At 45.8% G+C, this 22,551-nt stretch overlaps 1 protein-coding gene across 4 annotated transcripts in view; it reads right to left on the bottom strand.

The window, feature by feature from the left end:
- tulp4a (TUB like protein 4a) overlaps positions 1 to 22,551 on the bottom strand; it is a 560,980-nt gene that overhangs the window by 180,469 nt on the left and 357,960 nt on the right. For 3 of the 4 annotated variants that reach the window (XM_068044726.1, XM_068044728.1, XM_068044729.1), the window contains one exon: positions 13,299 to 13,504. In XM_068044726.1, the coding sequence (XP_067900827.1) occupies positions 13,299 to 13,504 (206 nt within the window). The remainder of the gene's footprint in view (positions 1 to 13,298; positions 13,505 to 22,551) is intronic. The other variant, XM_068044727.1, reaches the window with a different exon arrangement.

The raw sequence follows: 22,551 nt of genomic DNA, 5'->3' as shown, positions 1-22,551 counted from the left end.
ACTCTATTTACCTGCGTTGCCACCTTCAGGGAACAGTGGACCTGAACACCCAAATCTCTCTGGACATCAATTTTCCCCAGGACTTTTCCATTTACTGTATAGTTCACTCTTGAATTGGATCTTCCAAAATGCATCACCTCGCATTTGCCCTGATTGAACTCCATCTGCCATTTTTTCTGCCCAACTCTCCAATCTATCTATATTCTGCTGTATTCTCTGACAGTCCCCTTCACTATCTGCTACTCCACCAATCTTAGTGTCGTCTGCAAATTTGCTAATCAGTCCACCTATACTTTCCTCCAAATCATTAATGTATATCACAAACAACAGTGGTCCCAGCACAGATCCCTGTGGAACACCACTGGTCACACGTCTCCATTTTGAGAAACTCCCTTCTACTGCTACTCTCTGTCTCCTGTTGCCCAGCCAGTTCTTTATCCATCTAGCTAGTACACCTTGGACCCCAAGCGCCTTCACTTTCTCCATCAGCCTGCCATGGGGAACCTTATCAAACGCCTTACTGAAGTCCATGTATATGACATCGACAGCCCTTCCCTCATCAATCAACTTTGTCACTTCCTCAAAGAATTCTATTAAGTTGGTAAGACATGTTGGTCCTCCTCCTCTAAAGTGCTGCCTCCAGAATGCACAATTTCCATCTTTGGACTGGTTACCAGATTCAATGATTAAATCTCTTAAGTTCCAGCTGTCAGGACAGGCACACACAACCCCCTTCCTTCCACTCACTGACTCAGGACAGATAGGTCCCGAGCTGCAGTGAGTCAGACTCAGTTGCAGTCCTCCGCACAAGCTACAAATGTCTTCAATTTATATGACATACAAAAGCTCTCACGGATAAGCAACACCAAAAACATTACCTCCAACACCCTCACTGATTGCCTGCCTTCCGCCCTTTTAAAGCTGCCGGGTCCCCGACACAATCAGTGACCCGCTTTACAGCCGAAAAATCCGACGGCCCATGTAAATTTGCAGTCAATTGGCTTCTCAACCACTTTAATTACCTTCAAATTACTTGCGGTCGGGCGGCGAGCGGCGTCTTGATCGCGCCCGACTTCCTGGGTCGTGAAATGACGTCTGTGCGTGATGACACCAGGGACCTGACCCAACGTCATCGGACACCATTTCACCACCTGGACACCTCTGAATGGACCCGATTACGGTAGGTAAAATTCCGGCCAGCGAGTCGTAGTAAATGGCTGTTTTTCACATTCGAGGATGGTTGATAGTGGTGTTCCCCAAGGGTCAGTGCTGGGGTCACTGCTTTTTTTGATATATATATATGACTTGGATCTTGGAATGCAGATTAGAATCTCAAAATTTGCTGATGACACCAAACTTGGAGGTGTGATAAACAGTGAATATGGCATGAATTGCCAGCAACAGGACATAGATAGACTAGCAAAATGGGCAGACAGGTGGCAGATGGAATTTAATACTGACAAGTGTTGCATTTTGACAAGTGCTGCATTTTGGCAGAGGAATAGGGAGATGCAATACAGAGTTAATGGCATAGTTCTAAAGAGTGTGCAGGAACATCGGGATTTAGGGGCTCATGTGCATAGATCTTTGACATATTGACAGCAAGGTTAGGAAAGCATATGGGACCTGGGGTTTCATATACTGAGGCATTGAGTACAAAATCAGGGAAGTTATGCTGAACCTGTGTAAAGCTCTGGTTAGGCCCCAACTGGAGTATCGTGTCCACTTCTAGTCCCCATACTTTAGAAAGGATGTGAGGGTCCTTGGGAGGGTACAGAGGAGATTTACCAGAATGGTTCCGGGGTGGGGGATTTTAGTTATAAGGTTAGTTTGGAAAAGCTGGGGTTGTTCTCCTCACAGCAAAGGAGATTGAGGGGAGATTTAATGGAGGTGTATAAGATTATGATAGGTTGAGATAAGTTAGACAAGGAAAAAGTGTTCCCATTAACTAATGGTACAAGGACTAGGGGACACAGATTGAAGGTTTTGGACAAGGAATACAAGGGAAACATGAGGAAGACCATTTTTAACGCAGCAGGTGGTAATGACCTGGAACTCGCTGCCCTTAACGTTGGTGGAAGCAGATATGGGTGGTGGAAGCAGAGACAATCAATGACTTCAATAGAAAGTGGATGACCACTTGAAGGAAATAAACTTGCAGAGCTACGGGGATTGAGCAGGGTTGCGGGACTGATTGGATAGTTCTGTGGAAAGCCGGCCGAATGGCCTCCTTCTGTGCTGCAAATGACTCTATGTACTGTGCCACACACATACTGCACCTTGGCAAACATTTTTGCCAGCCCATTAACCAAAGCATTTAAAGGCTTACAGCTGTTGAGTTGATATTCAACTACTGTCAACGTTCACTGCTGTCAGCCTTGGTTCAGTGGTAGCACACTGCCTTCATCAAAAGGTTTGGTTCAAGCCCCACTCAAGGACTGGAGCACGTAATCCACACTGCCAATTGAGTGAGCAAATGCTGCACAGTGTGGTAAGTTCCATATTTTGGATGAGTTGTTAAACTGAGACTCTGCCTGTCATCTCAGGTGGTCATAAAAAGGTCCCACAGCACTGTTCAATAAAAAGCACAAGAGTTGTCTCAGGAGTGTAAATTGGCTGCCATGCTTCCCAACATTAAAATAATAATTATTCAACTTCTCTATATCCATTTCCAGGGATAGGTTTATGACCAATATCTACTATAAACCCACCGACTCCCACAGCAACCCTGAGTATAATTCCTCCCACTCCACTTCCTGTCAGCACTATATTCCATTCTCCCAGTTTCTCCATCTCCTCTGTTTCAACAATGCCATCTTCCAGACTTCTGCTTCTGATATGTGTTTCTTTTCCCTAAATCAAGGATTCCTCTCCATCGTGGTTGACAGGACACTCGATTGTGTACCTCCCCTTCCCATGACACCTTCCCTTGCAAATGCAAGAGATGCAACAACTACCCTATTACTCCGACTGATTCCACGTGGATTCCAACTGCAGTTTCACCCATCATGCTTTGAAACTACCCAGGATCACAGGTATCTCCGAGAAATACAACGTTCCTCGGACTGCTACTCTCGCCGCATCCTGAGATCCACACTCAGTGCTATGCGCCGCCATATGCACACACTGGACCTCTCTCTCCAGCAGCACCGTCTCACCTTATCTCAAATCTGTTCGACTCCGCAGTTTCATCTCATCTTAAGTCTCATCCGACGCATTAACAAAAAACTTTTTTTCTTCCTTTCAGGTGTTAAGGAACGCAAGCTCCAGCAGCTGATGGGGACTAATGCCCCTCCAGATCCTCCTTCCGCTTCAGTACCCTCTGACCCCACCCCTTCTGATCTGACCCCTTGCCGTGTATTCACTATACCCTCTGACCTCCCCCTCTCTGATGCGAAGCGTTCTGTACTCAGCAAAGGTCTCAGTTTTATCCCCTTACGCCCCCACCTCAATGAATTTCGCGCTCGGCATGACGTTGAGCTCTTCTTCCGTCGCCTCCGCCTCCGGGCTCACTTCTTCGACCAGGAGTCCTCCCCCCGACCAGCAGACCCATTCACCCGCCTCCAGCATTCTCCCTCTACCTGGACCCCTCCCCCTGGCGTCTTACCCGCTCTTGATCTCTTCATTGAAAACTGTCGGCGAGACATTGGTCGTCTCAATTTCTCTGCCCCCCTCACTCACTCTAACCTGTCCCCCTCTGAACTTGAGGTACTCCGTTCTCTCAGGTCTAACCCCGACATGGTTATCAAACCTGCAGACAAGGGTGGTGCTGTTGTTGTATGGCGTACCGACCTCTACCTTGCAGAAGCTCAACGCCAACTCACAGACACCTCTTCCTACCTCCCTCTGGACCATGACTCCACCACCGAACATCAAGCCACCGTCCAAAGGACTGTCACTGACCTCATCTGCTCTGGAGATCTTCCCTCTACGGCTTCCAACCTCATAGTCCCACAACCCCGGACAGCCCGCTTCTACCTCCTTCACAAAATCCACAAACGGGACTGTCCCGGCAGACCCATTGTGTCAGCCTGCTCCTGCCCCACTGAACTTATTTCTTCCTATCTAGACTCTATCTTTTCTCCGCTGGTCCAGTCTCTTCCCACCTACATCCGTGACTCTTCTGACGCCCTACGTCATTTTGACAATTTCCAGTTTCCTGGTCCCAACCGCCTCCTCTTCACTATGGACGTCCAATCGCTCTACACCTCCATCCCCCACCAGGATGGTTTGAGGGCTCTCCGCTTCTTCCTGGAACAGAGGCCCAACCAGTCCCCATCCACCAGCACCCTCCTCCGCCTGGCTGAACTTGTTCTCACATTGAACAACTTCTCCTTCAACTCCATGCATTTCCTTCAAGTAAAAGGTGTCGCTATGGGTACCCGCATGGGTCCTAGTTATGCCTGTCTTTTTGTGGGATATGTCGAGCATTCTTTGTTCCAGTCCTACTCAGGCCCCCTCCCCCAACTCTTTTTCCGGTGCATTGATGACTGTATCGGTGCCGTTTCCTGCTCCCGCACCGAACTAGAAAACTTTATCAACTTTGCTTCCAATTTCCACCCTTCTCTCACCTTTACATGGTCCATCTCTGACACTTCCCTTCCCTTCCTCGACTTCTCTGTCTCCATCTCTGGGGATAGGTTGTCTACCAATATCCATTATAAGCCCACTGACTCCCACAGCTACCTCGACTACACATCTTCACACCCTACCTCCTGTAAGGACTCCATTCCATTCTCCCAGTTTCTCCGTCTCCGACGCATCTGCTCTGATGATGCTACCCTCCATGACGGTGCTTCTGATATGACCTCCTTTTTCCTCAACCGAGGATTTCCCCCCACTGTGGTTGACAGGGCCCTCAACCGTGTCCGACCCATTCCCCGCACCTCTACCCTCACCCCTTCCCCTCCCTCCCAGAACCATGACAGGGTTCCCCTTGTCCTCACTTTTCATCCCACCAGCCTCCATATCCAAAGGATCATCTTCCGCCATTTTCGCCACCTCCAGCGTGATGCCACTACCAGTCGCATCTTCCCCTCCCTTCCCCTGTCAGCATTCCGAAGGGATCGTTTCCTCCGCGACACCCTGGTCCACTCCTCCATTACCCCCACCACCTCGTCCCCGTCCCAGGGCACCTTCCCTTGCAATCGCAGGAGGTGTAATACCTGCCCATTTACCTCCTCTCTCCTCACTATCCCAGGCCCCAAACACTCCTTTCAGGTGAAGCAGCGATTTACTTGTACTTCTTTCAATGTAGTATACTGTATTCGCTGCTCACAGTGTGGTCTCCTCTACATTGGGGAGACCAAGCGCAGACTGGGTGACCGCTTTGCGGAACATCTCCGCTCAGTCCGCAAGCAGGACCCTGAGCTTCCGGTTGCTTGCCATTTCAACACTCCCCCCTGCTCTCATGCTCACATCTCTGTCCTGGGATTGCTGCAGTGTTCCAGTGAACATCAACGCAAGCTCGAGGAACAGCATCTCATCTACCGATTAGGCACACTACAGCCTGCCGGACTGAACATTGAGTTCAATAATTTCAGAGCATGACAGCCCCCCACTTTACTTTCATTTTTAGTTCATTTTTCTTCCTTTTTTTTTACATTCCTTTTTACATTTTTTACAATCTTTTTTTGCATTTATTTCATTTCATCTTAGTTTGTTCAGTTTGCTTACCCACTGTTTTTTTCAGGTTGTTTTTCTTCAGGTTTGCACTTGCTGCTGTTCAATATTCAGTATATTCACACCTAATCTGTACCAATGCTTTGTCTTTCAACACACCATTAACATATTGTTTGCCTTTGCTCCGTGACCTTTTGGTCAGCTACGTGGCCTGGTCCAATCTGCACCTTCTCCTTTGTTATCTCTTGCCCAACCCCCACCTCACTTGTTTATAATCTGTGACTTTTCTAATATTTGTCAGTTCCGAAGAAGGGTCGCTGACCTGAAACGTTAACTCTGCTTCTCTTTCCACAGATGCTGCCAGATCTGCTGAGTGATTCCAGCATTTCTTGTTTTTGTTTCAGATTTCCAGCATCTGCAGTATTTTGCTTTTATTTACCCTATTACCACCTCCTTTTCCAATCTCCTAGGCTCCAAACACTGCTTCTAGGTGAAAATTGATTTATTTGTACTTTTTTCACATTAGCTAACTGCATTCCCTGCTCATAATGCAATATCTTCTATGTTGGGGAGACCAAATTAGATTGGGTGATGGCTTTACAGAATACCTCTGTTTAGCCCACAAGCGTAACCCTGAGCTTCCAGCCACCTGTCATTTTAATTCTCCGTCGTACTCCCACTCTGGCTTCTCTGTTCTTGGCCTCCTCCACTGTTCTAATGAACAAAGAACAAAGAACAGTACAGCACAGGAAAAGGCCATTCGGCCCTCCAAGCCTGCGCCAATCTTGATGCCTGCCTAAACTAAAACCTGCTGCACTTCCGGGGACCGTATCCCTCTATTCCCATCCTATTCATGTATTTGTCAAGATGCCTCTTAAACGTCGCTTCCACCACCTCCCCTGGCAGCAAGTTCCAGGCACTCACCACCCTCTGTGTAAAGAACTTGCCTTGCACATCCCCTCTAAACTTTGCCCCTCTCACCTTAAACCTATGTCTCCTAGTAACTGACTCTTCCACCCAGGGAAAAAGCTTCTGACTATCCACTCTGTCCATGCCACTCATAACTTTGTAAACCTCTATCATGTCGCCCGTCCACCTCCGTCGTTCCAGTGAAAACAATCCGTGTTTATCCAACCTCTCCTCATAGCTAATGCCCTCCAGACCAGGCAACATCCTGGTAAACCTCTTCTGTACCCTCTCCAAAGCCTCCACGTCCTTCTGGTAGTATGGCGACCTGAATTGCACGCAATATTCTAAGTGTGGCCTAACTAAAGTTCTGTACAGCTGCAACATGACTTGCCAATTTTTATACTCTATGCCCTGACCGATGAAGGCAAGCATGCCATATGCCTTCTTGACTGCCTTATCCACCTGCGTTGCCACTTGCAGTGACCTGTGGACCTGTACGCCCAGATCTCTCTGCCTGTCAATACTCCTAAGGGTTCTGCCATTTACTGTATACGTCCCACCTGCATTAGACCTTCCAAAATGCATTACCTCACATTTGTCCAGATTAATCTCCATCTGCCATTTCTCCGCCCAAGTCTCCAACCGATCTATATCCTACTGTATCCTCTGACAATTCTCATCACTATCCGCAACTCCACCAACCTTTGTGTTGTCCGCAAACTTACTAATCAGACCAGCTACATTTTCCTCCAAATCATTTATATATACTAGAAACAGCAAAGGTCCCAGCACTGATCCCTGCGGAACACCACTAGTCACAGCCCTCCATTCAGAAAAGCACCCTTCCACTGCTACCCTCTGTCTTCTATGACCGAGCTAGTTCTGTATCCATCTTGCCAGCTCACCTCTGATCCAGTGTGACTTCACCTTTTGTACCAGTCTGCCATGAGAGACCTTGTCAAAGGCTTTACTGAAGTCCATATAAACAACATCCACTGCCCTTCCTTCATCAATCATCTTTGTCACTTCGTCAAAAAACTCAATCAAGTTAGTGAGACATGACCTCCCCTTCACGAAACTGCCTCTCTCTAATAAGTTTGTTTGTTTCCAAATGGGAGTAAATCCTGTCCCGAAGAATCCTCTCTAATAATTTCCCCACCACCTACATAAAGCTCACCGGCCTATAATTTCCTGGATTATCCTTGCCACCCTTCTTAGACAAAGGAACAACATTGGCTATTCTCCAGTCCTCTGGGACCTCACCTGTCACCAATGAGGATGCAAAGATTTCTGTCAAGGCCCCAGCAATTCCTTCCCTTGCCTCCCTCAGTATTCTGGGGTAGATCCCATCAGGCCCTGGGGACTTATCTACCTTAATGCTTTGCAAGATGCCCAACATCTCCTCCTTTTTGATAACGACATGACCCAGACTATCTACACTTCCTTCCCTAGGCTCATCATCCACCAAGTCCTTCTCTTTGGTGACTACTGATGCAAAGTACTCATTTAGTACCTCGCCCATTTCCTCTGGCTCCACACATAGATTCCCTCCTCTGTCCTTGAGTGGGCCAACCCTTTCCCTGGTTACCCTCTTGCTCTTTGTATACGCATAAAAAGCCTTGGGATTCTCCTTAATCCTGTTTGCCAATGACTTTTCATGACCCCTTTTAGCCCTCCTGACTCCTTGCTTAAGTTCCTTCGTACTGTCTTTATATTCCTCAAGGGCTTCGTCTGTTCTTAGCCTTCCAGCCCTTATGAATGCTTCCTTTTTCTTTTTGACTAAACTCACAATATCCCGCGCTATCCAAGGTTCCCGAAATTTGCCAAACTTATCCTTCTCCCTCACAGGAACGTGCTGGTCCTGGATTCTAATCAACTGACGTTTGAAAGACTCCCACATGTCAGATGTTGACTTAAACTCAAACAGCCGCCCCCAATCTAAATTCTCCAGTTCCTGCCTAATATTGTTATAATTAGCCTTCCCCCAATTTAGCACCTTCACCCGAGGACTACTCTTATCCTTATCCACAAGTACCTTAAAACTTATGGAATTATGGTCACTGTTCCCGAAATGCTCCCCTACTGAAACTTCGACCACCTGGCCGGGCTCATTCCCCAATACCAGGTCCAGTACGGCCCCATCCCTAGTTGGACTATCTACATATTGTTTCAAGAAGCCCTCCTGGATGCACCTTACAAATTCTGCCCCATCCAAGCCCCTAGCACTAAGTGAGTCCCAGTCAATATTGGGGAAGTTAAAATCACCCACCACTACAATCCTGTTACCTTTACATCTTTCCAAAATCTGTCTCCATATCTGCTCCTCTACCTCCCACTGGCTGTTGGGAGGCCTGTAGTAAACTCCCAACATCGTGACTGCACCCTTCCTATTCCTGAGCTCCACCCATATTGCCTCGCTGCATATCCTCCCGCAGTACAGCTGTGATATTCTCCTTAACCAGTAATGCAACTCCCCCACCCCTTTTACATCCCCCTCTATCCCGCCTGGAACATTTAGCTGCCGAATCCTGTCCTTCCCTCAACCAAGTCTCTGTAATAGCAACAACATCATAGTTCCAAGTACTAATCCAAGCTCTAAGTTCATCTGCCTTACCTGTTATACTTCTCGCATTGAAACAAATGCACTTCAGACCACCAGTCCCGCTGTGCTCCGCAACATCTCCATGCATGCTCTTCCTCTTAGTCTTACTGGCCTTATTTACTAGTTCCCCCTCAGTTATTTCACCTGCTGTCCTACTGCTCTGCTCTACTGCTCAATGGAAGCTCAAGAAACAGTACTTAATCTTTCAAACAGTCACTTTATAGCCTTCCAGAACCAACTAAGTTCAAAAATTTAAGATCATAACCATTGCTCCCATCAGACAGCTGCTGTTGACAATGAAGCTGTTATTGCTGTTTACACCTCCGCTCCATCCATCTTTTGTTTCATTACTTGTCCTGTCACCATCCTCAATTGCCTTGCACCATCCTTCCTTTTGTCATTTTATCTCTCCTGCCTTCCACCCTATCACAGGCCTTCCCTTTTGATCTTTCCTCCCCTCCTTGCATCTGTACTTGCTTACAATCTGCTACATCTCTAACTTTTTCAAGTTCTGATGAAAGGTCATTGCCCTGAAACATTAACTCTGTTTCTTTCTCCACAGATACTGCCTGACCTGCTGATTATTTCCAGAATTTTCTGTTTTTATTGTAATAGTGGCTATACTTCATAAGTCGTTCACTGGCTGCGAACCACTTTGGGGCATCCTGAGTTCATGAAAGATGTTGCATTATTTCAAGTTATTTATTTTGTTCCGTTGTTGTGACTGGCAGGTGCTCCGAACAGCATTCTTATCCATTTCTGGTCCAACACACTAGACCAAATGCAGCCACTTCTTCCCCACCGCTCCCATCTCAACCAAATCCACCTGCTTTAATAATAAAGCCTATTGTCTAGGTATTCTTTACATAGCATTTTAAATTCATTCTAATTTTATTTTTAATTTGCTTGTTCCAAGTTATGATTATAACCTTTCTCAACAGCCTAGAAGCATACAGTCCAATCTATCCTTCCATCGTTCTCACAATTTTGACAAATTTTCTTTCTATTTTCTCTGCTGCTCCATTCTTTATTTTAACTATAAAAATGTACAATATTGCAATTCTATCTGCTATATTTGTGCATTACTTGCCTGCCTCCAACAATTTCTTTGTTGTTGTTATCAATGGTAATTTGGAAAATTGATCTTAGCATCTGAGAGCTAACTGTGGATGCTTCACCATGTCTTTCGTAGAAACAAAGACACTGAAAACTTTGCAGGATAAAGAGGGCATTCTTGCACATATGATTTGGTTCAGCATTGCGTCCTTAGTCATTTTGCCAAAACCAAAAATGCAGAGTTGCATTTAACCTGTTCATGGCTTTCAACCATATCTGGTAGAACTTAAAGTTCTAATGATTTGAGACTTCTTGAATCACTTACCATGGAGTCACAGAAACAGGCTCTTCGGCCCATCGTCTTTCTGTGCCGGCCTTCTTCACTTAAGTATTCAAATATGCACTACTTTTCTTCAAAGAAGGTGCCAGATGTTTTCTGCCCTTGTATCAACCTGTTTCTAATGCATGTTTAAGTACCTTGTGAATAGTATTAAAAGTACTTCATTACACTTTTCCTTTTTGCAGATGGCATGATTTTTCCACACCCACTTACAATAATGTACAGAGCCAATGATTACAATAAAATGGTAGTTATCAAAATTTAAGTATTCCTATCTCTTCGGTTGTCAGAAAAGCTTCTTGTACTTTCTTTTTTGTAATGACCATCACTGGCTAAAACTTGCATTTATCCAGCACCTTTACTGTACAAAACTGCCCCAAAGTGCTTCAGAGGCATAATAAAAAACAAAAAGAATTAATATTGCCACACAAGTTTCACTTTGCATGGCAAGACAACCCCAAAGACCTTTAAATACCTTACAAAATACACATTAGTGTCTGCTTACACAACATTTTTTTCATATCTCAAAAGACATGGATGGAGTCAGTGTGGAGTATTCAGAGCAGCGAATTCACATTTTTTTGTTTTACAAACAAATGTCCTGCTATTGTCTATTTGCTCAACAGACATTTTTTAAATCACAAACTAGCCCTTGAGGAATATAAAGACAGGAGAAAGGAACTTAAGCAAGGAGTCAGGAGGGCTAAAAGGGGTCATGAAAAGTCATTGGCAAACAGGATTAAGGAGAATCCCAAGGTTTTTTATATGTATATAAAGAGCAAGAGGGTAACCAGGGAAAGGGTTGGCCCACTCAAGGACAGAGGAGGAAATCTATGTGTGGAGCCAGAGGAAATGGGCGAGGTACTAAATGAGTACTTTGCATCAGTATTCACCAAAGAGAAGGACTTGGTGGATGATGAGTCTAGGGAAGGGAGTGTAGATAGTCTGGGTCATGTCATTATCAAAAAGGAGGAGGTGTTGGGCATCTTGCAAAGCATTAAGGTAGATAAGTCCCCAGGGCCTGATGGGATCTACCCCAGAATATTGAGGGAGGCAAGGAAAGAAATTGCTGGGACCTTGACAGAAATCTTTGTATCCTCATTGGCTACAGGTGAGGTCCCAGAGGACTGGAGAATAGCCAATGTTGTTCCTTTGTTTAAGAAGGGTGGCAAGGATAATCCAGGAAATTATCGGCCGGTGAGCCTTACGTCAGTGGTAGGGAAATTATTAGAGAGGATTCTTCGGGACAGGATTTACTCCCATTTGGAATCAAACAAACTTATTAGCGAGAGGCAGCATGGTTTTGTGAAAGGGAGGTCGTGTCTCACTAACTTGATTGAGTTTTTTGACGAAGTGACAAAGATGATTGATGAAGGAAGGGCAGTGGATGTTGTTTATATGGACTTCAGTAAAGCCTTTGACAAGGTCCCTCATGGCAGACTGGTACAAAAGGTGAAGTTACATGGGATCAGAGGTGAGCTGGCAAGATGGATACAGAACTGGCTCAGTCATAGAAGACAGATGGTAGCAGTGGAAGGGTGCTTTTCTGAATGGAGGGCTGTGACTAGTGGTGTTCCGCAGGGATCAGTGCTGGGACCTTTGCTGTTTCTAGTATATATAAATGATTTGGAGGAAAATGTAGCTGGTCTGATTAGTAAGTTTGCGGACGACACAAAGGTTGGTGGAGTTGCGGATAGTGATGAGGATTGTCAGAGGATACAGTAGGATATAGATCGGTTGGAGACTTGGGCGGAGAAATGGCAGATGGAGATTAATCTGGACAAATGTGAGGTAATGCATTTTGGAAGATCTAATGCAGGTAGGACGTATACAGTAAATGGCAGTACCCTTAGGAGTATTGACAGGCAGAGAGATCTGGGCGTACAGGTCCACAGGTCACTGAAAGTGGCAACGCAGGTGGATAAGGTAATCAAGAAGGCATACGGCATGCTTGCCTTCATCGGTCAGGGCATACAGTATAAAAATTGGCAAGTCATGCTGCAGCTGTACAGAACTTTAGTTAGGCCACACTTAGAATATTGCGTGCAATTCTGGTCGCCACACTACCAGAAGGACATGGAGGCTTTGGAGAGGGTACAGAAGAGGTTTACCAGGATGTTGCCTGGTCTGGAGGGCATTAGCTATGAGGAGAGGTAGGATAAACTCGGATTGTTTTCACTGGAACGACGGAGGTGGACGGGCGACATGATAGAGGTTTACAAAGTTATGAGTGGCATGGACAGAGTGGATAGTCAGAAGCTTTTTCCCAGGGTGGAAGAGTCAGTTACTAGGGGACATAGGTTTAAGGTGCGAGTGGCAAAGTTTAGAGGGGATGTGCAAGGCAAATTCTTTACACAGAGGGTGGTGAGTGCCTGGAACTTGCTGCCGGGGGAGGTGGTGGAAGCAGGTATGATAGCGACGTTTAAGAGGCATTTTGACAAATACATGAATAGGATGGGAATAGAGGGATACGGTCCCCGGAAGTGCAGCAGGTTTTAGTTTAGACAGGCATCAAGATCAGCGCAGGCTTGAAGGGCCGAATGGCCTGTTCCTGTGCTGTACTGTTTTTTGTTCTTTTTGTTCTTTATGCTGAATTATTCTTGTTTGGTAAACAGTTCAGATCATACTGGCTTTGGAAGATTCTTGTGATAAATGTACCTCTCTGCACACAATATTTTTATTTTAAATCAATTTTCTGTGAAACTGAAATATAACTGTCATGATGGAGCTGGACTTCGAAGCAGTTTTATTTAAATCAAAATTACTGACCAATACAATCACTGGTAAAGTTTTACGCAACTTCTGTACCTGAGTGGGACTTTCCAGTGTGTAAATGTGTTCTCCATGATTATTATAGAATTTAACAGCAGTATTTTTCATTCCTGGAACACTTCCTGATTCGTAAGATTGACTGGGTTTTTCCATGCCTGCTACTGCAAGTAAGTCCCCCTGCGTGCTCCACTGTATGACTGCATCTAAAATAAGGAGGCAGACAAAAAAAAAATCAATTACCACAGGCAGCCAACTAATTAGCAGAGGCAATACATCAGTAATCATTTCAGACTTCAAAAACAGTACACAAAATTCTAGTACTTCTCAGAAGAATTGTTTGAAGGTTAGGCTTTTGTTCAATAACTTACCTTTTTTTGCATTGAAAAATAGGCCTGAAACCCAGGTGTGCATTATAAATTGGAGTAAATTACATGCAGAAAGCATTCTGAAGGCAGGCATTCAAGTGATTACACACAAAACACACTAGTTATACTGGAAACTAGGCCCTAAAGTAAGATCTTGTATGCAAAAAAGTTTAAGTTTCATGAAAAAAATCACACTCTATAGCATTTAGCTATATATCATGAAGTTCATGTATCCTTGCTTCTGGTTCATCTATGTATTTTTCTATGTGGTGAGGCTGTCTAAGTACATGGTTACCAAGAACCTGTGCTCTTCATCCAGTCCCCCGACCTCCAGCCTAGGCCCAGCTACAAACAACTTACTCCCCACTCAACCAAGTAAAATAATGGGGGTCTCTGAAAGAGACATTTCAGAAAACAGACCATGTGACAAGTGGGAGAGGGGGAAAGAGGGAAGAATCTGGCGGCACAGTGGCTAGCACTGCAGCCTCACAGCTCCAGCGACCCAACCCGGGTTGGGTTCTGGGTACTGCCTGTGTGGAGGTTGCAAGTTCTCCCTGTGACCGCGTGGGTTTGCGCTAGATGCTCCGGTTTCCTCCCACAGCCAAAGACTTGCAGGTTGATAGGTAAATTGGCCATTGTAAATTGCCCCTAGTGTAGGTAGGTGGTAGGAGAATAGATGGAAGGTGGGGATGTGATAGGGAATATGGGATTAATGTAGGATTAGTATAAATGGGTGGTTGATGGTCGGCACAGACTCGGTGGGCCGAAGGGCCTGTTTCAGTGCTGTATCTCTCTGACTCTATTTCATGCAATGATGCATGATCACAACACATCTGTGTAGCCTACAACTATAAAGGAAAGTGCAGCTCCATATGTGGTAGCAACAGTAAGTTGAATCAATCCAGCACTTCACGTTGATATGGCTTACTTCAGTTATATCCTTTTCCATGTACTCATTTAAAATATTTATACTCTGTCTCTGACCTACACTCAGTCTCAGTACCAGGTCCAGCCTCTCCATCCTTTCTCAGGTGTAGTCCCCCACTTCTACCAGACACTGGTCTGACAATTGCTACTTCCACAAAGCATGGTTGTCTCTGTTTCACTCCCACCCACGCCTACTGTAGCAGCTACCAAACAAACCAATCCTATTTAGGGATCCAGAACCAATGAGGCAGATAGGAAGGCAATCCAGTTCATATCAGAGGCCCCTTGTTCCTTCTCAGCCTGAATCTATATTCCCTCACTTAGTCCTTCATATTTTGTCCATGAGATCACCTAGTTCTGTGTGAAATTTCTTAGATATTGAGGAAAATTGTACATTAATTGTGAAAAATTATGGTAAGTACTGTCGGTATAAGTCAACTAAAACAGAGGTAATAACACAAAGTCTTTCTTGACTTTATTCATCATACATCTCAGAGCAGGGCATTCCTTTTGGTGTTCTGATCAAAATTCAACCCTCAGCCATCACCAGAAAAGCATTTAGCTCAATGCTGTTTGTGGGATTTTATTTGCCTACAAAAAAAGTAATTGTACTTCAAAAATTCTTTATCCGATATGTGAAGCGCTTTGAGACATCCTGAGGACATGAAAGGTGCCATTTGATGGCGAATTCAGGAGAAACTTCATTACTCAAAGAGTGGTAAGATTGTGGAATACACAAGCGTAAGGAGTACTTAAGATACATTTCAGGGGCAGCTAGTAAAAGCATATGAGAGAAGGGATAGAAGGATTGGCTGATGGTTTAAATAAAGAGGGGTGGCCTCCTCCTGAAGTCCCCAGCATCACAGATGCCAGTCTTTAGTCAATTCGATTTACTCTGCGTGATATCAAGAAACGACTGAAGGCACTGGATACTGCAAAGGTAATGGGCCCTGACAATATTCCGGCAATAGTACTGAAGAACTGTGCTCCAGAACTAGCCACGCCCCTAGCCAAGCTGTTTCAGTACAACACTGGCATCTACCCGACAATGTGGAAAATTGCCCAGGTATGTCCTGTACACAAAAAGCAGGACAAGTCCAACCCGGCCAATTACCGCCCCATCAGTCTACTCTCAATCATCAGCAAAGTGATGGAAGGAGTCGTCGACAGTGCCATCAAGTGGCACTGGCTCAGCAATAACCTGCTTACTGACGCTCAGTTTGGGTTCCGCCAGGGCTATTCAGCTCCTGACCTCATTCCAGCCTTGGTTCAAGATGGACAACAGAGCTGAACTCCAGAGGTGAGGTGAGAGTGACTGCCCTTGACATCAAGGTAGCATTTGACCGGGTATGGCATCAAGAAGCCCTAGCAAAACTGAAGTCAATGGAATTCAGGGGGAAAACTCTCTGCTGGTTGGAGTCGTACCTACCACAAAGAAAGATGGTTGTGGTTGTTGGAGGTCAATCGTCTCAGCTCCAGGACATCACTGCAGGAGTTCTTCGGGGCAGTGTCCAAGGCCCAACCATCTTCAGCTGCTTCATCAATGACCTTCCTTCAATCATAAGGTCAGAACGGGGGGCAGGGGGGTGGTGTTCGCTGATGATTGCACAATGTTCAGCACCATTCGTGACTCCTCAGATACTGAAGCAGTCCGTGTAGAAATGCAGCAAGACCTGGACAATATCCAGGCTTGGGCTGATAAGTGGCAAGTAACATTCGCGCCACACAAGTGCCAGGCAATGACCATCTCCAACAAGAGAGAATCTAACCATCTCCCCTTGACATTCAATGGCATTAACATTGCTGAATCCCCTATCAACATCCTGGGGGTTACCACTGACCGGAAACTGAACTGGAGTAGCCATATAAATACTGTTGCTCAAGAGCAGGTCAGAGGCTAGGAATCCTGCAGCAGGTAACTCACCACCCCCCACCCCGCTCCCCCCCCGAACAAAGCCTGTCCACCATCTACAAGGCACAAGTCAGGAGTGTGATGGAATATTCTCCACTTGCCTGGATGGGTGCAGCTCCAACAACACTCAAGAAGCTTGACACCATCCAGGACAAAGCAGCCTGCTTGATTGGTAACGTATTTACCATCTACAAGATACACTGCAGCAACGCACCAGGGCTCCTTAGACAGCACCTTCCAAACCCGCAACCTCTATACCACCTAGAAGGACAAGGGCAGCAAATGCATGGGAACACCACCACCTGCAAGTTCCCCTCCAAGCCACACACCATCCTGACTTGGAACTATATCGCCGTTCCTTCATTGTCGCTGGGTCAAAATCCTGGAACTCCCTTCCTAACAGCACTGTGGGTGTACCTACCCCACATGGACTGCAGAGGTTCCAGATGACGGCACAGTGGCGCAGTGGTTAGCACCGCAGCCTCACAGCTCCAGCGACCCGGGTTCAATTCTGGGTACTGCCTGTGTGGAGTTTGCAAGTTCTCCCTGTGTCTGCGTGGCTTTCCTCCGGGTGCTCCGGTTTCCTCCCACATGCCAAAGACTTGCAGGTTGATAGGTAAATTGGCCATTATAAATTACCCCTAGGATAGGTAGGTGGTAGGGAAATATAGGGACTGGTGGGGATGTGGTAGGAATATGGAATTAGCATAGGATTAGTATAAATGGGTGGTTGATGGTCGGCACAGACTCGGTGGGCCGAAGGGCCTGTTTCAGTGCTGTATCTCTAATAAAAAAATGACAGCTCACCACCATCTTCTCAAGGGCAATTACTGATGGGCAATAAATGCTGGCCTAGCCAGCAACACCCACATCCCATGAATGAATAAAAAAAGGTGGCTCGCATGAAGCATTGGCCATTTGGGCCAAACGACCTGTTTCTATGCTGCAGACTATGTAAAAGTTATTTTTATATCAGTTGTTCACTGGAAGGATCTATGAAAAGCAATTATGACAGGGCAGGTGAATTTTATTTCATAATTATGATAATACGTAAAGGTATTTTGGCCCTGAGAAAAGGATGTACAATTCACAATTACCTATTGGTACCCCACTCTTCTGTCATTAAGTCCACTAATGAATCATATCAAGGCAGAATGACCTTACAGACACTGAGGGCTGAATTTTACTTGAGAGACGCCGGTCCAGAAGCAGGCACAAAGCATGTCAAGGGGCAGGAGCGACTGGCTGCACGCGATTCAGCGGCGGCCGGTCAACTAGCCTAATTAGCCATGAACTCGACCAATTGCATGGTCGGGGTCAGACCCGGAGCCGGGGAGCACGACGTCAGGTTATGCCTCGGCAGTTGATCAGGGTATTTTTAAAGAGCTGCCAGGTCTGCAGTGCACACTGCATTCGGAAGGCCTGGAAAAAGAGGAGTTCATAGTCGATATTTAGAAATGGCTGAGAAGATACCACTTGCAGACCCAGACTCCCCTGATGCCTCCCTCCAGGTGCTCCTACAGGCTGCCAGGGAGAGGAGGGGCATCTTGTTCCCGAGGGACAGAAGGAGATCGTATTCACTCTGGCAAGGTGAGTACAATGCTGAACCCTTTGGACAGGCCTCTGGGTATTCAACCTCCAACAGACGCTCCAGCTGAGGCGCCTGAGGGCACATGCTGCTCCTGAACATGGGAGGCGTGTGTGCCCAGGACACTCAATGATCCCCTAGAATAACTCAGAGCCACAGTGCTGTTGAGTACTTACCAGCACTGATAGATGCAGCTTCTAATGAATAGGAGTAGTTGGCATTGGCTATAGAGGCCAGCAGTACCTTATCTCTCTCTCGCTCTCTCTGTGTTGTCTTTGCAGGAGAAACAGGCATGTAATGCCTGAGAGAGGGGCCAGATGGGATGAGGGGTTCCATACCTGCACATCATGGGGCGGCACAGTGGTTAGCACCGCAGCCTCACAGCTCCAGCGACCCGGGTTCAATTCCGGGTACTGACTGTGTGGAGTTTGCAAGTTCTCCCTGTGTCTGCATGGGTTTCCTCCGGGTGCTCCGGTTTCCTCCCACATGCCAAAGACTTGCAGGTTGAAAGGTAAATTGGCCATTAGAAATTGCCCCTAGTATAGGTAGATGGTAGGGAAAATATAGGGACAGGTGGGGATGTGGTAGGAATATGGAATTAGTGCAGGATTAGTATAAATGGGTGGTTGATGCTCGGCACAGACTTGGTGGGCCGAAGAGCCTGTTTCAGAGCTGTATCTCTAAACTAAACTAAACATCATCACCACAACGAAGGAGGGAACCACAGACATTGCCAGGATTGCGGACCATGAGGAAGTTAGGCAAGGGGAGATGGGCATCCATGGTGGAGATAGTGATTAGAGTGCAATGCATTCATTAAGGGGGTGCATTGCACTCCACCTCAGCATGCCCAAGACTCACCTCAGCACATGCAGGGCCTTCTGCTCTCCAAGGCTAGTTCTCATGATCTCTCAGTGTGTGACCCAAAGACACAGATGTCGAGGCAATAAGACCAAGTCCCTCACAATCACCAGGCCAACCGCAGCCAATGCAGCGCTCAGACCAAGAACCGTCACTCACCAGCGCATCCTCCATAGTGCAGATACAGTCACCTTGGTTGATTCTCGCGCGCAATTGATAGGGTGGCATTGGGTAATGAGCACATCATAAGTTTGGAGGCGAAACCCACAGCCCCCTGTGCCTGTGAGGCACCATCTGTCAGGAATTGTATGTGCTGCCCAGCTTTCGCAAAAAGGGCATCAAAAACCTGTGAGATGCAGTGGTGTGCAGCCGCTTGCGAGATGCCGCCAAGGTCCGCTGATCCGTAGAAGGAGCCAGAGGTGAAGTTCAATGCCACAGTCACTTTGACAGCTAGTGGCAGGGCTGAGCAATGCTGCGAGGTGTGAGGCCTTCTGCGACAAGGACACAAATCTGTGTGACCATCTGCCTAGATAGGCACAGTCTCCTCTGGCACTGGTTCTCGGTCATCTCAAGATAGATCCGTCTTTAGGGGTAGATCCTACGCTAGGTTTATGACCTGCGGTGCCTTCCTGTGCCTTGTCCCTCTCCTCTACCCCCCTGATGCCCAGGGCTCTGCCCTTCCTGCAGAGGATGTTGTTCCTCATTGCCATTGGACCTGAAATCTGAGAGCTGCACTCCCATTGTTAGCTGCTGCCTTCCTTGTGCTCAGGTGGAATTCCAATTCTGTCTGGAAGCCTTGCACCCTTTTCCTGCGATGAAAGGGACGGTGACAATTCCCTGCACTACTCTCCCTGCAATCTGCGGTGACCCGATGGTACCTGTGTGCCAATGGCCGAGTCCCCCTCTGCGCCATGCTCCTTTTCATGGGGTCCATCTAATTTGTTGGGACGGCCATGACTGGCTCCCCGCTGTGTTGCCACCTCCATGCACCTGGTCTTCCCCAGACACCGCACGCAGCCCGTGCACCCCTGCCAAAATCTGAACATGGCCCACAATGAACACACAATGAGCTCTTTAAGTACCTTAATTGGCATCATCACCAGATTGTGCAGGTTCTTAGGGCCACCTTGCCCCACTCTGGTGAAAGTCGCCAGCGATGGGAAGAGTGATGGGAAACTGGCATGACAGCCGGCACCGTATTTTCATCCCCCACGCCCCTATGTTCCAGCCCCGGCAGTGAGCTCCACATCCAGCCCATGGTGCAACCTCATAAATTTGACTCCGCATTTCTTCCTCCAATTTCCTTCCACTGTTTGGTGCACTATTGTATATCCCAATTAGTGTGACAGATGTGTTATCTATTAACTTAGTCCATATGGATTCTGCATCTATCTTACTGCAAGTTACATCCTTTTATTTTACTCCTCATTATGTAATCCTTATCACCACCCATCCTTCCTTCCGTTCCTAAATGTATTAGATCCTGCAATTTCAGTTGCCAATACTGTTTTCTATGTAACCATGTTTCAGTCATTCCTATATCCAGATCACCTCTACAAATTATTATCTCCAGTTCATTCATTTTGATTTGAATACTATGTACATAACTGTACCAAGAGTTTATTTTTATTGCTTGCTCCTCGGTGTTTAGTAATTATTTTAACTTTATGTCCATTGACTTTATCTGATATCTGGTCTTTTGTGTTATCCTTATTCCCTCTTTTGGTTTGTCCTTTACTCTCTATTCTTCTATTATTAGGTTTCTGTAATTTCTAGCAATTCCCTCCGGTGTTATTAATACAAAATCTTATTTGCATTCCAATTATCATTTCTGCTAGGCCTGCTGCTTCATGGTTAGCATTCTTGGTCAGCATTCTGGCTATCCTTCCCACAGTCTTTCTCCTTACTCTCATAGGTATTGAGTACTTTGTACCTGTTGGATAAGAGCAGCATTTGCTGGATCTTCTTCACTACCTCTCCTACCCCTTACCCGACTGATTGGCAGTTACACCCTTTTTTTCCTGCACCTGCGCTTTTCTCTGGTATGTGGCTGCATCCAGTAATCCTTTTCCTCCCGTGTTGGAATCTCTCTTGCTCGGATTCAAGTTCAATGACTCTGAGCCAGAGTTTCTTGCGGCAGAGATATTTCTTGCAGATGTGACAGTCAAGGTCAGTCTCATTGTCCACAACTCCCAAATACTACAATCCAAAAACACTGCCTGCACTTTTATTAACTAATTAATTAATTTCTTTAACTAATTGGCCACTTGACTAGATTTATTAAATCGGATTTAGCTTGATTAGTTAGTAGTTACTGTGATTAATAACTTAGCTATCAGTTATCATCTTTAAATGCAGTTAGAATTTAATCATTTCACTTGTTTTCCTTTTACTTGCACTAATATTAAATCTTTACTAACTTAAGTTTTAACACTAACCACTAAAAATAAGAAACACACAAAAGGATAGCCAAATACTTACCTTCTGACTTATCTTGATTTCCTCAGGTTATTCTGCTCCTCTGTGTTATGAGGTGCGATTATTTGTTTAAGTTACTTAGCACCAAATTCCCATTGCCACTCTGTTCAGTAAGCTACTCCGTTTATGAGATTCTCCCAGCTTTGTGGGGTTGGGTGATTCTGCTGGTCTCTTCTCCGTCTCTTCCAATAAGATGTCCTCCAACATCAAGAACTACAACTCTGCGAAGAGGAAAAACTTCCCAAAGCCAACAACTTGAGTATTTATTCCCCTTAAGTCTGGATTCAAACTTGCACTTGTGATTAGGAGCCAAATACACTAGATCGCCAATCTAATCTTTTAATACACTATAGTAGTGTAGTTTTGGACTGCACCGTACAAGAAGAATGCAGAAGCAATAGAGAGGTTACAGTACAGATTCAAGAGGAGGCCACCAAATAGGAGAAATACATACCAAGAAGAATGAAAAATTGATGCTGTTTTCATTATGGAGTGATTTCATTATGGCATGACTTGATAGAGGTGTTAAAAATTATGAAATGATGGGACAGAGAAGATAGAAACAGACTGTTTCTGGTGGTTAAGGGTGTTATAGCCACGGGCATAGATATAAGATGCATGAGTTTTAGGACAGTGAGCAGGAAATCTTTTTTTTAACAAAGGGGGCTGTAGCTGTAGGTGACTGTTGGTGACTGAAGAAGGGACCATGTCAACATTTAAGAGGAGTGGAGAGCACAGAGTGATTGTGAAACTGAGTGTATCGTTAACAGTGTGCTAAAGGCAGGAATTTAGTGCAAGTGGGAATTCTGTGCAGGGGGAAGGAGATGCTGCTTTTTATTCTTTTTTATTGCTGTCAGTAACTGGTGAGTGTTTTTCTTTAAATCTTAAGTTTATTTTTTAGAATTAGAACATTACAGCGCAGTACAGGCCCTTCGGCCCTCGATGTTGCGCCAACCTGTGAAACCATCTGACCTACACTATTCCATTTTCATCCATATGTCTATCCAATGACCACTTAAATGCCCTTAAAGTTGGCGAATCTACTACTGTTGCAGGCAGGGCGTTCCACGCCCCTACTACTCTCTGAGTAAAGAAACTACCTCTAACATCTGTCCTATA

The sequence above is a fragment of the Heterodontus francisci genome, chromosome 13 (genome assembly GCF_036365525.1).
Source record: "Heterodontus francisci isolate sHetFra1 chromosome 13, sHetFra1.hap1, whole genome shotgun sequence".
NCBI lineage: Eukaryota > Metazoa > Chordata > Chondrichthyes > Heterodontiformes > Heterodontidae > Heterodontus > Heterodontus francisci.
This window is presented reverse-complemented; position numbering and strand designations above follow the sequence as displayed.